The following is a 20,886-nucleotide window of genomic DNA, read 5'->3' as shown; positions in this document are numbered from 1 at the left end:
GGGTGAAATTGTGTTGAGAATTTAAAGGGAACATGGCTACTATTTGGCAGAATAAGTATTTTCTGACCAACACACGGGTTGCGCGGCAAAGTGATGCAGCGGCATAGCTACTGACTTGCAGTGTCAGACGCCCGGGTTTTAATCCTGACAATGGGTGCTTGTCTGTACGGAGTTTGTACGTTCTCTCTGTGGGTTTTCTCTGAGATCTTCGGTTTCCTCCAACACACCAAAGATGTACAGGTTTGTCGGTTAATTGGCTTGGTGTAAAATTGTCCCTAGTGTGTGTAGGGTAGTGTTAATGTGTGTGGATTGCTGATCAGTGCGGACTCGGTGGGCTGAAGGGTCTGTTTCCGTGCTGTATCTCTAAACTAAACTAGACTAAAAAACTAAACTAAAGGGTCACAGGGCCTGGAAACACAAGAAACTGCAGATACTGAAATGTTGAGCTAAACACAGTACTGGAGGCACTTGGTCAGTCAGGAAGCTTGTGAAGAAAGAAAGGACGGGCAACGTTTCGGATCGGATCCTTGCATTAGACACTGGGATTGTAAATGGAAACAAACTATTGTGTTTGTGCAGGTTGGTTTTGGACTGCAAAATTATATATTTTTTCCCTCCTGCTACACAGCCTTTATTTTCTAGGACAAATGAATAACATCTCCCAGTTGTACAATCCTCTGATTACTGCACCCCTCCGTCTAAGTGTATTCCAACATTCCAGCATTGTAGATGTATCTCTGAACATTGTCCTACAAACACTTAGTTAAACTTTTGCCCTAATATTTTGTGTCTGAGTATCCATTTTGATATGTGACACACCTTGTGGTGTAATGTTACAATACAAATGCTGTACAAACACGAATTGCCAACAATACAGCAATTGATTGGAAATGCAGGCATTATGGTTTGCTTTTCTGTATTATGGTTGACCTAGTTAAATTTTTACTTAGTCACACTTGGCTTCATTTGTCACGGAGACAGAATGCAAGGGAAATATAATCAAATATGCCACATATCCGTTCTTGACAACAATTTGAAATGTTCAATATCAATTTACTGCCCAATAATTAACGTGGTAAATTCTTGGCAAAGGTGCTTGAGCAGTGGAAAGACAGACCGGGCAAACGGTTGTATGTGCTTATGACTAATTCTGAAAGGCTCTGATTTAATCGGGCGTAGCTTGACTGCTTTTTACTGGTGTTCTTTGGTAATTAATTTTGCACTTTACCTTGGTTTTTGCCTGTGCTGGTTTATCATGCTGCTGCAAAACCTGTATTATTTGATGAATGCTTCAAAAGCTTCTGTTTGTTGCTTGACTATCTCTTGGGTCAAGCCGGGTTTTTAAAATCATATTCACAATTATGGCGAGGTACAGGTACAATGAAAATATTAAGCAGCAGCATCACAGACACATAGATTCAGACAACAGACAGAAACATAAATCTTGCAGGACAGTAAAAATATAAATGTGTTTAAAAGAAGATATTAGTGCCAAACACACCTCGAGGTCCATGGTAGTGCGAGAGGTGGTGCGTGATGTTCTGTTACTCGTACTTCTGTAGGATTCGGCTTATGCAGGTCAGTTCAAGAACCCAACCGTTGTTGGAAAATGCTGTTCCTGACCTAGTGTCGTGGCTTCTGTCCTTCCTGCCCGATGGTAGCAGTGAGAAGAGGACATGACCCGGGTGGTGGAGATCGTCGATGTCAGATGGCGCTGCCTTGGGAAAGGATGTCGATGCTTTTGATGGTGGGAAGAGCTCTGCCCATGCAAGACCGGGCTGAGTCCACCACTCTCTGCAGTCTCAGCGGGTGCAGCAGCATCTATGGAGCGAAGGAAATAGGCAACGTTTCGGGCCGAAACCCTTCTTCAGTTGCCTATTTCCTTCGCTCCATAAATGCTGCTGCACCCGCTGAGTTTCTCCAGCATTTTTGTGTACCTTTGATTTTCCAGCATCTGCAGTTCCTTCTTAAACACACTCTGCAGTCTCTTGTGTTCCTGTTCATTGGAATGCTATACTGGGTCATGATGCAACCAATCAGGAAACGTTCTACTATCGATTTGCAGACGTTTGTGGGAGAATTCAATAACAAACCAAATCTCTAAACTTTTATCTTTAGTGATTATCATAGGTTACATCATATCTTTGGCATCTTTGATAATGTGCCACATGGGAGTTTGCTGAGGAAGATGAGAGCCCAAGGTATCAAAGGGCAGATACTAGTATGGATAGCAGGTTGGTTGGAAGGCAAAAGTGGCAATAAAGGGGGCTTTTTCTGGCTGTCCGCCAGTGACTAGCGGAGTTCCGCAGGGCTTGTTGCTGAGGCAGCTCCTCTTTACTTTGTATATTAATGATTTGGACGAGGGGATTGAAGGCTTTGTGGCCAAGTTTGCGGAAGATATGAAAATAGATGGAAGGGCAGATAGAATCGAGAAAATAGGGACTCTGGAGTAGGTTTGGAGAATGGGCAGAGAAGTGGCAGAGGGAGTATACTGTAGCAAAGTATAGTGGTGTCATGCATTTTGGTAGTAGGAATAAAGGCATAGATTAATTTCTAATTGGGGAGAGAATCCCGAAATAGGAGTTGCAAAGGGATTTGGGATTGCTGGTGCAGGATTCCCAAAAAGTTAATCTGCAATTCTAATCGGTAGTAAAGAAAACTAATGCAATGCTAGCATTTATTTTGAGGAGGCTTGTATACAAAAACAGCGATGTAATGCTGAGGCTCAATAAGGCGCTGGCCAGGCCTCATTTGTAATATTGTGGGCAATTTTGGGCACCATATCTGAGGAAGAATGTGCTGACTCTGGAGAGGTTCCAGAGGAGATTTACAAGAATGATCCCACGAATGAGTAGGCTAACCTAGGATGAGCGTTTGATGGCACTGGGTCGATACTCCCTGGAGCTTAGACAAGGGAGAACCTCATTGAAGCACAGAATAGTGAAAGGCTTGGATAGAGTGGATGTGGAGAGGATGTTTCCACTGGTGGGAGAGTCTCGGACTAGAGGTCATAGTCTCAGATTAAAGGATGTTCCTTTTAGGAAGATGGAGAGGAATTTGTTTAGTCAGAAGGTGGTAAATCTGTGGAATTCTTTGCCACAGAAGACTGCGGAGGCAACAGCAATGGATATATTTAAGGCAGAGATAGATAGATTCTTGATTAGTACGGGTGTCGGGTTATGGGGAGAAGGCAGGAGAATGTTGTTGGGAGGGAGAGATAGATCAGCCATGATTGAATGACAGAGTAGACTTGATGGGCCGAATGGTCTAATTCTGCTCCTATCACTTACGATATTATGATATTTTGGAAATATTGGTGTAACCATATTCAGAATTCTTTATAACGTAACTGACCTAATTTTACCAATAAATTTCCACTGCATTACAAAAGTGGGGGGGGGGATATGAGCCTCAGTCTGTTATCTGGGATGTTTGTTAACTCCAATATGCCAGACAGTCTGATATCTCCCAAAGCTGTTCTCTAGGATTGGATTGTGGCAAAGGGATCTTGAAGGATATGATCAACTTTTCCACCATTCAGTTTGATCAAAACTGATCTGCAACTTTTCTGCATATTTTCCTTTTCATCTAACAAAGTGGCCATTGCTCATACTACTCCAATGTGTCCGATAGCCCACCCCCTCACCTGTATCCACCTGTCACTTGAAGAAGGTTTCCGACCCGGAACATTTCTCCAGAGATGCTGCCTGAGCCGCTGAGTTACTCCAGCACTTACCATTGGAGCCGATTCCCTGCCTGGGATCGACGCTCGAACCACGGCCTGCAGACTTTAACATCAAGAGCTCGCAGTCTCGGGAGAAACCGAGTCAGGAAGCTCCGGAAGCCGCACAACATAGACCAGCCCCGACCCGAGGTAGATCGCCCAGCGAGGGGGAGCAGAGATTCCCCCCCAGTACAGGAGCTTGAGGAGGCCCACTGCCGGCTACGGGAGTACGATTGTTCCGTCAATGGACTGCTGGAGGATAAAGAAGGGAAGAGATTGAACTTCTTTTCGCCTTCCATCACTGAGGAATGTGAAGGAGTCACTATGGTGGATGTTTATGTTAAAATGTATTTTGTGTGTTCTGTTGCTTTTTATTAGCATGACTATGGCAAATCAAATTCCTCGTATGTTGTAAAACATACTTGGCTAATAAAGTAAGTATGAGTGAAGTATGAGTATGTTTTGTGTCTATCCAACTGTCATATACTAGATTTTACCTGCCCCCAACTCTCTTTTCCAGTTTTCTCCCCCTCCATCAATCTGACGAAGGCTCCTGACCCAAAATGTTGTTCCTCTATTCCCTCCTCAATTGCTATACTCGGTTTAGTTTATTTTAGTTCTGAGGTACAGTGAAAGCCTTTTGTTGCGTGCTGACCCGCTGAGTTCTTCCCCACTTTGTGTTTTGCTGTGTGTTATTAAAACAGTGGCAATGGGAAGGAGGGGGTGGGCGGTGGTTCAAGGCTACAGAGTTTCGGACTTGCAATCATGCAATTGTTTTTCCTGCAGGGTTGTCAAAAAGGTGATTTTATCAGCCATGATTTATGTTGCTATAGCAAGCTAAAAATACCAAATACTGTGTGTTACATTGTATAATGGGACATAGTTGCACAGGTGTTGATGGAAGCAACTGCTTGTCAAATTCCAATGGCCACCTGAGGTGATGACTGGCAGACAATGTTCTTAACAGGCAGTGGTGTCTAGTTACAACAGTGAGGATGCATGCAAACCATTTTTCTTTCCAAATCAGCTTACTTCCTGATTGTCAGCTTCTAAGTAACTCTTAAGTGGTTCTCTAATTCCTGGTCAAATATGGATAATAGGTGCAGGAGTAGGCCATTCGGCCCTTCGAGTCAGCACCGCCGTTCAATATGATCATAGCTTTTCATCCAAAATCAGAACCCCATTCCTGCTTTCGCCCCATATCCCTTGATTTTGTTAGCCCTAAGAGATATATCTAACTCTCTTGAATACATATATCTAACGTTCTTGAATACATCTATCTAACTCTCTCTTGAATATATCAAATGGTGTTCCGACTAATTTCTTCTTCTTCTTAAGCCCTTTGCTCCTCAAGGGAGCAGAGGCCATTGACATCACTCGGTTGATGACAGTTCTCTCAAGATTTCCCCACTCTCAGACATTTCTGTCTGGCCACCTCTTCTCCAGCTGATCCTGGGGCGACCTATTTTCCTTTTTCCTTGGGGGTTCCATTTCAGGGCTTGCCGGGTGATGTTTGTGGCAGGTTTCCTGCGGGTGTGTCCAATCCAACTCCATTTTCTCCTTCGAATTTGTAAGTCAATGGGCTCCTGGCGTGTTCTTTTCCACAGGTCCACATTGCTTATTTTGTCTCCACCAGATATTATTCTCCTAAGGCAGGTGTTAATGAATGTTTGCAGCCTGTTTGTGGTGTGTTTTGTTGTTTTCCATGTCTCTGATCCATACAGCATCACCTGTTTCACATTTGTTAAAGATGTGTATTTTGCTGTTGATTGGGATGTGTTTTGAGCTCCAGATCTCACTGAGCATGTTAAACACCACCCTAGCCTTATTGATTCCACTTTTTACGTCTGCCTCTGTCCCTCCGGTGATGTCCACAACACTGCCTAGGTATGTGAATGTTTCTACCTCCTCTAGACCAGTGCTATGCATAAGGATAGGGTTGCTGGTTTTGGAGTGGATCCTCATCACCTGTGTCTTTGCTGTATTGGGTGTAAGACCAAGTTTTGTTGCAGCTTGTGAGAGTCTGGCCGTTTTCTCCTGCATTTGAATCTGTGTGTGTGTATGAAAGGAGAGCTATGTCGTCTGCAAAGTCAATGTCATCTAGCTGCTCCCACAATGTCCACTGAATTAAATTTATTTTCCATTTAGTTGTTTCCATCATGATCCTATCAATTGCCAGGAGGAACAAGAATGGTGACAATAGACATCCCTGCTTGATACCCGTCCTGACACTCATCTCTGAGAAAGCTGGCCTACATACATAACTTTGCATGAGGTTCCATCATACGAGTTCTTGATTAAGTTTATGATCTTGGTGCGAATTCCAGAGTGCTCCATTAGGCGCCATAGTGTTGTCCTGTCTAAGCTGTCAAACGCTTTCTCAAAGTCGATGAAGTTGATGTACAGGGACGTGTTCCATTCAATAGACTGCTCAATGATGATGCGTAATGTTGCTATGTGGTCTGTGCATGAGCGATCCTTCCTGAATCCTGCTTGCTGGTCCCATAGCCTCTTGTCTACACCTTCCTGAAGACGGTTGAGGATGACCTGATTGAGAATTTTACTGGGTACAGAGAGTAGGGTGATCCCTCGGTAGTTGTCACATTTTCTTAGGTCACCTTTTTTTGGCAGTTTCATGATGTATCCCTCTGCCCATTCTGTGGGTGTCTTTTCCTCTTCCAAAAAATTCCCAAAGAAGCCATGGAGCATGTCTGTTGATGAGTCTATATCTACTTTCAGCGCTTCAGGTGGAATATTGTCAGGGCCAGCAGCCTTGCCAGTTTTCTGTTGCTTGATTCCAGCCTTTATTTCTGATTTTGCTGGTCTGTCACACTTAATTTGTAGTGGTATCCTAACTTTAGGAATGTGTGTCTGTGCAGCCGGTGGCGGCCTGTTTAGGACTTCTTCGAAATGTTCTACCCATCTGTCGAGCTGCGCCTCCTGCGTTGAAAGCAGCTGACCATTCTTGTCTGTAATTGGTTTATTACTATGCAGATATGTACCATCCTTGTGATGGTATATAGCTCCCTCATGTTCCTTTGAGTTGCCGCAATTTCTGCCCCATTGGCTAGCCTCTCCACCTGTGTTCTCTTGTCCCTTCTGATGTTCTTTTGCACTTCTTTGTGGCATCACTTTCTCCTTTAACTTTCTCCTCTGTTGGATTGTGTTGAGGGTTTCTGGTGTTATCCACTCTTTGTGCTTTTGGGTCCTCCTCCCTAGGGCCTCCTCACAGGTTGTGCTCCAAGCAGCTTTTAGGTGTTCCCACTCCTCATTTACTGTCCATCCTTCCTTCCTCCTCTGCTGTAGCACTGTGTTTTCCCTTGAGAGGGTATCCTTGAACTTCTTCACCACTTGAGCACTACTGAGGTATTCAATGTTGTATTTACCTCTTTGGCGTTTGGCCTGGTAGTATCTCTTCAGCTTAAATTTCCCTACCAGGAGGTGGTGGTCTGAAGCTGCGACTGCTCTTCTTTTTGTTCTGACATCTTCCATGGACCTCTGAACTTTTTACAGATACAAATGTGGTCAATTTGATTTTCTGTGACATGGTCTGATGGCACCCAAGTTGTTTTGTACATTGCTTTATGAGGGAATACACTTCCCACAATCACTGGGTTATTGTTAACACGGGTCTCAGCAAACATCTCGCCATTCATTTTCCACATTCCATGCTTTCCCATTATTGCCTCATATCCCCTGTTATGGCCTCCAAAAATTGAAAGAACGCTATCATCGCCTCCTGCAAGGAAACAATTGGGTTTAAGTAAAAAAAAAAAAATCAGGATTGGTTTGACGATAATGACAAACAACTCCAACAACTCATTGATGAAAAGAGAACTGCATTTCGTTGTCTCTGTACTGTACACTGCACAATGACATTAAAGTTGAATCTGAATCTGAAAAGCTTTCATATATCACTATATTGGACTTGCGGCCACAGGCTAATTAACAGCTGCTGGGAAAGCTGCAGTAAATGTTGTCACAGGCGCAATTGGTCCCCAACACATGCAGAAAAGAATGCCTGAGGTCCCCTAACACTAATCTTATCGGGACTCGCTCCAAGTGCTGCCATTGGCAGACAGCAAACATATCTGTGTAGGGAGGACCTGCAGATGGTGGTTTAAACTGAATTCAAACACAGAATGCTGGAGTTACTCAGCAGGTCAGGCAGCATCCCTGGAGAAAAGGAATAGGTGAGGTTTTGGGTCGTTTGTCCTATATCTCTCGTTTCCCTTTCCCCTGACTCTCAATCTGAAATAGGGTTTTGACCCGAAACCTCACCTATTCCTTTCCTCCGGAGATGCTGCCTGACCTGCTGAGTTACTCCAGCTTTTTGTGTCTGCCTTCAGTATTTGTCAGGAACATTGGAGTTAACAATAACTTAATACAGCCACAAGAGACTTAATGCAGCCCATCCCATTATTTTCTGCCTTGATTGTTGGTTTCTGTGCTTGCTATTGTTTCACAAACACTTTATTCATTTTCTATGATATTAAATTGATTCCCACTTTACTTTGACACCAATCAAGCACTGCATTTTCCCCTCAGCGGATGCAATTTGAGTGTCTTTTATCAACATTTTATCAATCTTGGCGTGACCCTGGCAAATCTAGTCACCGCGCCCAGCTTTGTTCTGCAGCAGGAAAAATGTAGAGTACATTTAGCCATGGGCTGATTATTGGGGAGTGTACATTTAACATCACCACTAAATGAATTGTGTGAGACTCATTAACAAAAAATAGAATGCTTTTCTTCTTTTATGGTCCTTCTTCCCTGAATGCTGAACTTCTCCCTATATCCGTGATCATTGCTGCATTACATTGTATTTTCTCTGACTATTAACGTTGGTATATATGCCCTCCCCCCCCCATCCCTCATTTAACAGCCATGGCTTCACTGTAACATTTTAATAATAAAATTGGTTTATTGTACATTTAACCATTTCATTACATCCCAAAGTATCTTTCGAACTCTTGTAGCTTATCTGTAATTGGCATGGTACCTGCTCCTGTCCAAGACAACAAGAACCTGCAGAGAGTTGTGAACACAGCCCAATCCATCATACAAGCCAGTCTGTATTGGCCCCAACTCCCTTCATCAACTTAATCTACACTTCAGGCTACCTTGAGAAAGCAGCCAACATAATCAAGGACCAGTCACACTCCAGTCCTCTCTTCTCCCCTCTCATGTTGGAAAGAAGCTACAAAACGTTGAGTGCACATACCACCAGCTTCTGGAACAACTTCTTCCCCATTGTTATCGGATTCTTGTATACTAAGAATATAATTCCGATCTTTCAATCTTCCTTGTTGTGGCCCTTCCACCATTTATGAATTTGATCGTTTTCTGTCGCATTAAAGCTATATTCTCTGTTTCCTTTCTCTTTTTGCACAACCTATTGTACTCATGAACGGCTTGTACTCGTGAATGGCCTGACTTGTCTGGATAGCACGCAAACCAGTGTTTCACTCTAACTCCGTACATGTGACAATAATATACCAATACTAATTGCATCAAATTCCACGTCATTACTACTAAGGACACAGGATGTTTTCAGCCACCATGGGTCTATGCTAGGTCCTGTCAGCAATCCCACCTGTCTTATTCCTTGCTCCTTATTTCATACACTGCTCTTTTTGCTCTGCAGTGACTCTCAGTCCAGGAACATCCAGATGGAAAAATAGTTCTCATGTTGGTTTATAAATTCCTCCTTCCTTCTGTATCTCCATGACAACAAATAATCCAAGAAAACCTGAAGTCAATTAGTATTGAGAAGAAATCGCTCCCACAGTTAGAATTTTAACTTGCATCAAGGAAGATGGTTGCGGTGTTGAAGGCCAATCATCTCTGTTTCAAGACATTGTTTCCTGGTTTCCTCAGACTGTGTGCTTGGTTGAACCATTGAAAGCTACTTCATCAATGATGTTCCTTATATCATCAGGTCAGATTGAATATACAAGGATATACAAGGTGCTAGAAACTTGAGCAAAACGCCTAAATGCTGGAGCAACTCGGATCGAGCACTATATAGAGGAAATGGATAGTTGATGTTTCGAGTTGGGAACCTTTCTTCAAACAGATTGTGCAAACACCATCACCTGTACCTATCATTTGTCCTGCCTCCACCTTTCCTCTCTCCTCCTTTCTCCCTAAAAAAAAGATTCAGTATATTAAAAAAAACAAGCAATAATAGTGCAAAGACAAAAACAGTGACCCAAACCTATGTAGTTTGCAGCTTAATTGGAGGTTGTAGTGTTCAGTAGCCTGATGGTTGTTGGAAAGAAGCTGCTCCTGACGCACCAACCATTTGCTCTCAAACTGCCTGACCTTCTAAATATTTCCAACACTGCTCAAATAGCGCATTAGTAGCATCAATGCTTTCAATTTTTCCAACAGCACGTGCAAATAAATAGTGCTTGCCTCCTTTGCTGCACCTGAATCCACAAGCTTGAGACTGGTGGGTTAGTTTGACATAACTGAATGATAAATTATGCTTTTTTCCCCCACCTAGCGAATGCCAAGTTAAAACTTCCAGAAAAATTGTTTTAAACTTTTCATGACATGTTGGTCATGGTTTAAATTGTACTCCCAGTCCCTACCGTTGGCATGCTGTCGTTTTGTTAAATGTGATGCCCTTATGAGTAGCATAGGTAGGATACAGTGCCCTCCATAATGTTTGGGACAAAGACCCATCATTTATTTATTTACCTCTGTACTCTACAATTTGAGATTTGTAATAAAAAAGAATCACATGTGGTTAAAGTGCACATTGTCAGATTTTAATAAAGGCCATTTTTATACATTTTGGCTTCACCATGTAGAAATTACAGCTGTGTTTACACATAGTCCCCCCATTTCGGGGCACCATAATGTTTGGGACACAGCAATGTCATGTAAATGAAAGTGGTCATGTTTAGTATTTTGTTGCATATCTTGTGCATGCAATGACCGCTTGAAGTCTATGATTCATGGACATCACCAGTTGCTGGGTGTCTTCTCTGATGATGCTCTGCCAGGCCTGTATTGCAGCCATCTTTAGCATGCTTGTTTTGGGGGTTAGTCCCCTTCAGTTTTCTCTTCATCAAAGAAAAGACATGCTCAATTGGGTTCAGATCGGGTGATTGACTTGGCCACTCACGAATTTACAATTTTTTAGTTTTGAAAAACTCCTTTGTTGCTTTAGCAGTATGTTTGGGATCATTGTCTTGCTGTAGAATGAACCGCCGGCCACAATCAAATAAGATCAAATAGAACAAGTTGTCCTACAACTTTAGGCTGTGCACGCCATACGCAAGAAGAAGAAGAAGAAGAACCACCGCCGGCCAATGTGTTTTGAGGCATTTGTTTGAGCTTGTGTTGATAGGGTGTGTCAATGCACTTCAGAATTCATTATGCTACTGCCATCAGCAGTTGTGAGTCAGTACTTTAAGCAGCCATACATGCCTAGGCAATAACACCCCCACCACCGTGTTTCACAGTGAGGTGGTATGCTTTTGATCTTGGACAGTTCCTTCTCTCCTCCATACATTGTTCATGCCATCATTTTGATATAAGTAAACCTGGCCATCCTATTTTTGCAGCTAACTAGTGGTTTGCATCTTGCAGTGTAGCCTCTGTATTTCTGTTCATGAAGTCTTCTGCGGACAGTGGTCATTGACTAACCCACACCTGACTCCTGAAGAGTGTTTCTGATCTGTCGGACAGGTGTTTGGGGATTTTTTTCTTTATTATAGAGAGAATTCTTCTGTCATCAGCTGTGCAGGTCTTCCTTGGACTGCCAGTCCCTTTGTGATTAGTAAGCTCACCAGTGCTCTCTTTCTTCTTAATGATGTTCCAAACAGTTGATTTTGGTAAGCCTAAGGTTTGGCTGATGTCTCTAACAGTTTTATTCTGGTTTCTCAGTCTCATAATGGCTTATTTGACTTCCATTGGCACAACTTTGGTCCTCATGTTGATAAACAGCAATAAAAGTTTCCAAAGGTGATGGAAAGACTAGAGGAAAGACTAGGTGCTGAGAGCTCTCTTATACCTGCATGAAGGAGGCAATTAAACACACCTGAGCAATTACAAATGCCTGTGAAGCCATGTGTCCCAAACATTATTGTGTCCTGAAATGGGGGTGGACTATGTATAAACACAGCTGTAATTTCTACATGGTGAAACTAAAATGTATAAAAATGGCCCTTATTAAAATCTGACAATGTACACTTTAACCACATGTGATTTTTTTTTCTATTACAAATCTCAAATTGTGGAGTACAGAGGCAAATAAATAAATGATGGGTCTTTGTCCCAAACATTATGGAGGGCACTGTATACAGATGGTCTTTTTATTTTCAGACCAGAGAAGGCTAGATCTAGGTTTAAGGTGTAAGGTATGCCGTTCAGATCTGTTGTGTTTTCCGCCAGTCATTGAACGTCTTTTTGTTTGCAGCTTTTTGACAGACTGCGAGAGGAGCAGCCCGATTTCAAAGAGAAGGTTGTCGCAGTGAGCAGTGAACTGACTCAGCCAGAGCTCGGTCTTGGCCAGGCTGACAAAGAACTCTTGATGTCTTGCATTAACATCGTCTTCCACTGTGCAGCCACTGTGCGCTTCAATGAAACTTTGAAGTAAGTATTTTTCAAAAATACTTTGGATTAACTGGCATTTTTGTAGTCCATCCCCAGCATCCATCGAAAGTTCTTGAACCATGGCAGTCATTGAAGGTTCTGTTGGCGAATGCTACAAGTCTTTGATTCAGTGATATGAGGGAATAGCTATTTCGAAGGAGGGGTGGTGCATGACTTAAAGGACAACTTGCCAATGATGGGTTTTTCCATGCATTTAATGTCCTTTGTATTTCTATCTGGAGATTGTTGTTAAAAAATTCAGCTAGGTTGTTGCTGTGCATTACCTCTATATAATTGTGCTGCACAGTAATGAGCCTCTTGAGCGAACCTTCTTTATGCCAACCGTTATGCCTATGTATGCTTATTATTTTTGCATTTGGCCTGAACCTGCACCTTATCTAATCGAACATCTGAAAAATTCCTTTTAATTGTTGTAATTGGATCTGTCCCTGCCACTTCCTAGAGTCCTAATGTGCTCACACCGGCCAACATGTCCCAGCTAGACTAGTCCCACCTGCCTGTGTTTGGTCCATATCCCTCCAAACCTGTCCTCTGGTCCTCGATTCACCTACTCTGTGCATCTACCAAATCTATTCCCCATATGATTTTATATACCTCAATAAGATCGTCCTGTGCTCCAAGGAATAGAGTCCCAGCTTACCCCAACTTCTCCCTATAGCTCAGACCCTCTAGCCCTGCCAACAGTCTTGTAAATCTTCTCTGTACCCTTTCCAGCTTGACAACATCCTTCCATAACATGGTGCCCAGAATTGAACACAATACTCTAAATGTGACCTCATCAACGTCTTATACAACTGCAACATGACCTCCCAACTTATATATTCAATATTCTGACTGATGAAGGCCAATGAGCCAAACGCCTTTTTGACCACCTTATCTACCTGTGACTCCACCTTCAAGGAACCATGCACCTGCACTCCTATATCCCTCTGCTCTACAACACTCCCCAGAGCCCTACCATTCACTTGGGTCCTGCCCATGTTAGACTTTCCAAAATGCAGCCCCTCACATTTCTCTGTATGAAATTTCATCAACTATTCCTCAGCTCATCTGCCAAATCGACCAAGATCCTGCTGCAATTTTTCACAACCATTTTCACTATCTGCAAAACCACCCACTTTTGGGTGGTTTCCGCTTCCTGTGGCAGCTTATTCCGGATAATTACAGATAGAGTTGCCCCAAAGACTCTTAGGCTTCAGTGAGAATAAATCCAGCCTATAGTCTCCTGACGAGTCTTCTACACTCTCTCCATTGCTACCACATCCTGCATATGATGTGGCAACCAGAGCCATGTTTGGTACTCCAATAGATGTGCATCTGCAACATCATGTCCCAACTTTTATACTGAATAGTTTATGAAGGCAACCTTATCAAATGCTTTTTTCATTAACATATCCACCTGTGTCACCACTTTCAGAGAGCTATGGACTGACCCGAAGGCCCCTCTGTACATTCATGCTTCTAATGACTCTGCTATTTACTGTGTCCTGCTAGAATTTGACTTGGCTTTAACTCACTACACGAGCAATAACTAATGTTACTGGTACATCCTTTACTGTGACAGACTTGGCTAGCACATTTCATTGCCTGTATCTTGCAGCATCGAGTGTCGAGATGTTTGCTGATTAACTTTTGTTTTTTTCCTTGCAGAGATGCAATGCAGTTGAATGTGGTCGCCACCCGCCGGCTCGTTGGTTTTGCACAGTTGATGAAGAAGCTTGAAGTCTTCATTCATGTCTCCACTGCCTATGCGCACTGCAATCGCAAGCATATTGAGGAGGTCATTTATCCACCTCCAGTTGATCCTAAAAAATTGATTGAAGCCCTGGAGTATGTCTGTTGTCTTATTTCTTTCTTGCTCTTTGTAAAACTAAATGGCTTGATTTTGCTTGATTCTCTCCTCCTACAATGTAGTTATCACACTTTGCTTTCACAATATTTCCTTTGCTTTCAGATCATGCTAAAAAGTTTAAACTATTTCAAAACTCCTATAGATTCTGGGAGTATTGAGTTTTGAATTGTTTAGGTTGCATGTTTAGTTCCAATAATTGCTTGCGTTCAAGGCACACTCTCATTCTTCCACTAGAATGGCATCCTGTATTGTTTAGGGGTAGCGTCAAACTGATTATGTTATGTTCAGATGGAATTAACTTTATTCTATGTTCTTGTACATTTGTATTTGGCAGTGAGTTCCCATCTGAAAGATTTTGTACCCGGCTTGTACATTTTAATTTTATTCCTATGGGATTGTTCACCAACATAAATTTTGCCCATGGTTTTGTAGCTGACAACTCCTGATGTTGCATTGCCTCCCTAAATGGAAACCTAATAAACTGTAGATTAAAACAATGATTTTCAAAAGCTTTAATTTTTTCCCCCATGTTTTTCTTCACAGGTGGATGGATGATGACTTGATTCAGGACATTACAAGAAAACTGATTGGTGAAAGACCAAACACCTACACCTATACTAAAGCCATGGCAGAATATGTTGTGCAGCAAGAATGTGGCAGCTTAAATGTAGCCATTGTTAGACCTTCCATTGTGGGAGCCAGCTGGAAGGAACCATTTCCTGTAGGTTTGGGTATAAATCAATTTAAACTATAGACAAAAGTAACAATAATTTAAATGAGTGCCTTTTAACTTTATTCCAATTTAGTGGCCAGCAAACCACGGTGCTTTGATTTTGGGGATGAAGATATTGACCTACAAGGAGTAATATTTGTCTGTGTTCACTGTAACTGAGAAGTATGGGAGGCGATCTTAATGAGGCATATGTAATTGACAGAATAGATGTTAATAAGCTGTTTCCTCTTGCTGGAACATCTAGAATTAGGAGGCATAGTCTCAGGGTACAAGAATCAGCCACTCGGAAATCGGATGTGGTGAAGACTAAGTCTTAAGAATGTCCTACTTCAGGTCAATATATTATCATTGCTTAATTATGTTGACGAATGTTACTGTTTCATGCCCTGGTAGGCCCATCGTTGGCTAGGGAAGGTGTGATCACAAGAGGGACACAATGTGGGGAACTGGAACTAGGGGGGGGGGGGGGGGGGGGGGGAGTTACTTAAAATGAGAGAATACAATGTTCATACAATTGGGTTGTAAGCTACCCGAACAAAATATGAGGCGCTGTTCCTCTTGTTGGCCCATGCTTATTTACGAACAGTTTTCATTGTTTATTGAAACCACATGGAATTGTGAGTGCTTGTTATGATCCAAATTCTCTTTTCTGATGTTGTAGCATTTCACTACATGATGTCCACTCTACTTTAGAGTTAGTATCCTGATGATTTTTTAATTCTTCATGGGCTGTGGACGATCTATACATAATGTCCATCCCCAATTTCCTCCTGAATGATGTTCCTTGCTTAGACTTTTTCAGAGTAATTTTATACCATTATCTTTTATCTTTTGCATCCAGGGCTGGATTGACAATTTCAATGGACCAAGTGGACTCTTCATTGCCGTAAGTTATCTAAGGTTACATCTGTTCTTAGGTACTCGGATTGGCTACATGAAACACACTATACTCAACATTGTGTTTAGTTGCAAAATAAAGTGCCCATCTTCTATAACACAATACCCTATTAGCTAATTCTGATATGCGATATCCATTGCAGACGTCATCTACATTATTGGTACTACTTTATGTTGATCACCAGATTTTGCAAGTTGCAATCTATTTGCCATCCTGTGGGATCTTAAGTGTTTAGAGACAAGACCCATTTGTGTCCCGTAAAAATCGCTGTGTGTTTGCAATGAAATGACACGAGGAAGTGCTGGAATTGACTGCAATTAACTGTAATGGAATATAAAATTAATCTATAATACTTTGCCTATTAGATTTGGACGATCGTCAATTTAATTATGAAATTGATTTGGTCATCTATATTTCTTTGTGCATATCTAGGCAAGTTTCCTACTTCTGTTTTCTTAATGCTTGTTTCCTGCACTCAGTTTAATGCTGCAGCTTTTGGGATGCTGACGAAGGATGTCAGCATCCATCCACCAGTCTTTGGAGTATTGTGAGCAGTTTTGGGCCCCACATCTGAGGAAAGATGTGCTGTCATTTGAGAAGGTCCAGACACGGTTTAAGAGAATGATCCCAGGAATGATTGAGTTAACATATGATGAGCATTTACCAGCACTGGGCCTGTACTCGCTGCAATTGAGAAGGATTGGGGGGGGGGGAGCTCATTGAAACTTACCGAATAGTGAAAGGCCTGAGTAGAGTGAATATGGTGAGGATGTTTCCACTGGTGGGAGAGTCTAGGAACAGAGGCCATAGCCTCAGAATAAAAGATCTTAGAAAGATTAAGTGGATTTTTTTAGTCAGATGCTGGTGGATCTGGAATTCTTTGCCACGGACGGCTGCGGAGGCCAAGTCAATGGATATTTTTAAAGTGGAGATTGACAGATTCTAGATTTGTTATGCCCCTGTCCCACTTATGAAACCTGAACGGAAACCTCTGGAGACTTTGCGCCCCACCCAAGGTTTCTGTGCGGTTCCCGGAGGTTGAAGGTGGTTGCCAGAGGTTGCAGGTAGTGGAAGCAGGTAGAGAAACTGACAAAAAACCTCCAGGAACTGCACGGAAACCTTGGCTGGAGCGCAAAGTCTCCAGAGGTTTCCGTTCAGGTTTCCTAAGTGGGACAGGGGTATAAGGGTGTCGGGGGATATGGGGAGAATGCAGGAGAATGAGGTTGAGAAGGAAAGATAGATCAGCCTCAATTAAATGGCAGAGTATACTTGAAGGACGGAATGGACTAATTCTGCTCCTAAAACTTACGAACTGTTCCAGCGTTTCATTTTGGGGATGATTATTTCATCTTGGCCTGGATCAGCCTTGGCCTAACACAAATGCCAACTTTTTGCCTATAATACATTAGTTGGTTTTGCGTGGTCTAGTCCAAGTACGGTAGAGCAAGCAGCAAAAAAAAAATAATGGTATAAACTTCAATTTTCTCTTTAGTTATTTGAAACAGACACATTCAAAATACTTCCATTGCAATCTTTGGGGGTTCTACCACAGCACAATTCATTTGTCCTGAGAGAGTCTGCGATTAAATATTTAATCATCTGTAACACAAATGCCAACTTTTTGCCTATAATACAAATGCGCTTGTGTGCTTCCACCATGGAGCCTCATCTCCCAAGGATATTCACCAGGACAGTACCAGGATTTGTAGGCTTGGCTTGTATGGAGAGTTTGGGTAGGCTGAGCCTGTTTCTTTGGAGTGTAGAGGGCTGACCGGTGTACAACATCATGAGGGGCATGGATGAAGCCTCTCCCTGGATGGAGAATTCTAAAACTAGAGAGCATAAGTGTAAGGTGAGAGGGGAAAGATTTAAGAGCGGCCTCTGCAGCAACTTTTTCACTCAGAGGGGTCCATATCTGTAATATTGATAGAGGAAGCTATAGAAGGGAATATAATTATGATTTTTTCAGTGATTTGAACAGATATATGGATAGGAAGGGTCCACAGGGATATGGGCCAAATGCAGACAAATGCGACTGGCCCAATATACTAATTTGGTCAGCCCGACAACGTAGGTCGAAGTCCTGTTTCTGTGCTGTAGCGCTCTCTGACTCCGTGGCCCATTTAAGGGAATTATGTGAAGCTACCAATTTGGATTTTACTTGTGTGAATAGCCACTTATGTTACTCACATAAGCTTTTTTATTTCTCGCAAAGGTAGTTCTCGGCTGTAAACTGCAGCATGCTGTTGTCATTTGCTGTTGTGAGTTGTAATATTAATGCAAAAGCCGTTAAAATTTGCGCTCATACATATCCATTGGGTTTGTCTTGCAGGCTGGCAAAGGAATCCTGCGTACAATGAGAGCAGCGAACAGTGCTGTGGCAGACCTGATCCCAGTGGATGTGGTTATAAACATGACTCTGGCGGCTGCATGGTACTCGGGAGTTCATAGGTACAGCAGGTGACTCCTCTAAATTTAAGAGGCTACTGCACATTTAAATAGGCAGGGAATTCTTAAGAGAGCACTCATTGAAGGGAGAATAAGACTGATACTCGAAGAATGAGATATGACCTCTGAGATCCAAAGGTCTAGAAAGGGACCTGCCTCCTCTGGCAGCTCGTTCCATACATCCACCACCCTTTGTGTAAATAAAAAAAAACACTGTTTCAACTGATTGGATCAAGTGTAGTTTAAATATTTAATTTTCATCTATGGTGCCCCAACCTTCAAGATACAGACCTATGTTCCAACTTTATTTACATTTTGTCCCTATCCACTTGTGTTTGTTAAATGTTTAAAGCAGCCTGCTTATGAGTTTAAGACAAAATTCTTCACGAAATCCAGAATGGCTTTCTATTCCTTGATAAAATCTACTATTCCTTCAGCAATGGTCATCCCTTTACACAAATCTTTATACTAAGTCCTGGATAAGGTTTCGATTGTGACTAAAAGTTTTTTTTGTTTTGTTTTTTTTGGAACAGTGTTGTTTGCTGCATACAAATTAACAGTTTTAATTTTCTCCTTCAGGCCAAGAAATATATTGGTTTACAACTGTACTACCGGTGGCACCAATCCGTTTCACTGGGGTGAAGTTGGTATGAAACATAACCTATTGTTTACATAAGCGTTAACTGCCTGCATTACAGTTTAGTATAATCCTTGCTTTGTGGTAAATAGTGAAATGTAGCATCGGATTAATCAACCGCATGCAGCAACGATCTGAATATTTCTGATCAAAGTGAAGGAAAGGGGGATACCTGAAAGTCTCCATGTTGTGGTAGTTTTCCTGCATGACTTGGAAGACTCTTGCAATTCTGAGACCCATGGAGTTAAATTACACATGGAAACCATTTGATGGCTCAGTTGTCTTCTGGCTAATTGCCTGCATGGCACTGCTGCCTGTACAGAAAAGAAGACCACCACTACAGCTTAAGTAATATAACGTCTAAAATACAAAGTGTTCCTAATTTGCAGTAAGTCAAATCATAAATGTTAAGTTTCAATTTAATTTTCTTCCACTTAAAACCAATTGCAATTTTGGCATGGAAAACCTCTCAAATTTATCACCTCGTGGGCCAAATGTATCCCAAAGTAGTCTTTCATGAGTTTTGATGCTTCTAGCTTGATTACTTTGTTTTAAACTCTCCTTCAGTTCACACAAAAAAGTTTTGCAGGTGACCTTTTCTTTCACATGATCTTCCCATACTGCATTTCAAAGTGAATGAAATTCCAATCCAGCTAAATCTGTGTTCCAAAGTAATCGACTGTGGTCCAAGAATAAAATAGTCATTTGTAACAAAGGCTGCAATCATCTTAGCTCTATTTAATTTCAAGCTCATTGGACTTTCTCAGTAGGTGGCAACCCAGTTAAATCCTAACCTCCATAACCTTTCAAATTAAATACATATTATCTCTCTTTGGTAAGTCACATTGTTAAAAATAAATTGTGTAGTTGTGTAAACAGGGCGAGTTTGAAATGGGTATTGTCAAACTGAGAACCTTTTACTTGAAAGGAAGACTGTACTTACCTGGATATTTTCTTTTTGAGTACTTTCAGTAAGCATATCTTTAAAACTATTGAAGTTGGGTATTTTCATTTACATTTGGAGGTGAAAGTTGGTTTTGTATAGCTTCAAACTATTGCTAGTTGGTTTGATTTAATTCCAAAATGTTTCATGGAGTGCCTTAAAATACATTGAAAAGCCAAGATATCTGAGTAGGCTGTTAAAGGGGTAAAACATGAACTCAATGTTAAAATACATTTTGAAGGCTTTATCAAAGCAGTTTTGTATCCTAACATTTTTCACTGTAACACAATGTGAAAACTGCTCTGCACCAGCACCACAAGCACTTTGACGCAGACATATACTTTAATTTGCTCTAGAAAATGCTGATTCATTATTTGTTTTGTATTACTAGTGAAGATCAATGACCCCCCCTCTAAAGTAACCAGAGGGAATAAACAGGTTCCCTTTAACTCATATGTACAATACATAAAGCCAACTTTGAAAGGCACTTCCAGTTAATAACAGTCTTTGTACACCATTGATAGTTTCATTTTGTTGTGGTAATTCTGCAGCTGATAGGATTACATGTTAAAGGCATGTTACAAGTGGGTCTGTGGTTGGTGCAATCATTTCCTGTGGTGATGGAACTGTTGGGATTTTAAAATGCCCTTTTGCCTCCAAGTTGGATAGTCACTTTGGCTTTGCAGAGTGTTTTTCTTTTAAAAAAAAAATCAAATTCTTGTCTTGATATTTTTTACAGAAGTTGGAGCTGCTTATTTCCGTTTTGGGTCAGATGTTTACTTTCTGAAATTAACATAAATCAAGTGGTAATCCAGCCAGGAACGAGTAAAGTGGTAATGGATCGCAGGTTAATTGCTCAAACTGCTTATCAATTTTCCACCATAATAAAGTAATTATGAGATCAAGAATGTCAATCACTCGCTGAATGGCAAAGCGTGGGCGTTCTGTTAATGGGTCTATTAAATTGCATTGCTAATTTCTGGCAATGCCACTTGTGATGACCAAAGATAAGTAGTGCAG

General features: G+C 41.6%; 1 protein-coding gene across 2 annotated transcripts in view; it reads left to right on the top strand.

The window, feature by feature from the left end:
- Positions 1-20,886, top strand: part of far1 (fatty acyl CoA reductase 1) — an 88,371-nt gene that overhangs the window by 41,942 nt on the left and 25,543 nt on the right. The window contains exons 3-8 of one of the 2 annotated variants that reach the window (XM_055649301.1): positions 12,159-12,334; positions 14,006-14,185; positions 14,751-14,928; positions 15,782-15,826; positions 18,171-18,289; positions 18,866-18,933. In XM_055649301.1, coding sequence (XP_055505276.1) covers positions 12,159-12,334; positions 14,006-14,185; positions 14,751-14,928; positions 15,782-15,826; positions 18,171-18,289; positions 18,866-18,933 — 766 coding nt within the window. Of the gene's footprint in view, positions 1-12,158; positions 12,335-14,005; positions 14,186-14,750; positions 14,929-15,781; positions 15,827-18,170; positions 18,299-18,865; positions 18,934-20,886 lie in introns of both variants that reach the window. The other variant, XM_055649300.1, reaches the window with a different exon arrangement.

Source organism: Leucoraja erinacea, chromosome 18, assembly GCF_028641065.1.
Source record: "Leucoraja erinacea ecotype New England chromosome 18, Leri_hhj_1, whole genome shotgun sequence".
Taxonomy (NCBI): Eukaryota; Metazoa; Chordata; class Chondrichthyes; order Rajiformes; family Rajidae; genus Leucoraja; species Leucoraja erinaceus.
Note: the sequence above shows the minus strand (reverse complement) of the source record. Positions and strands in the feature narration are given on the sequence as shown.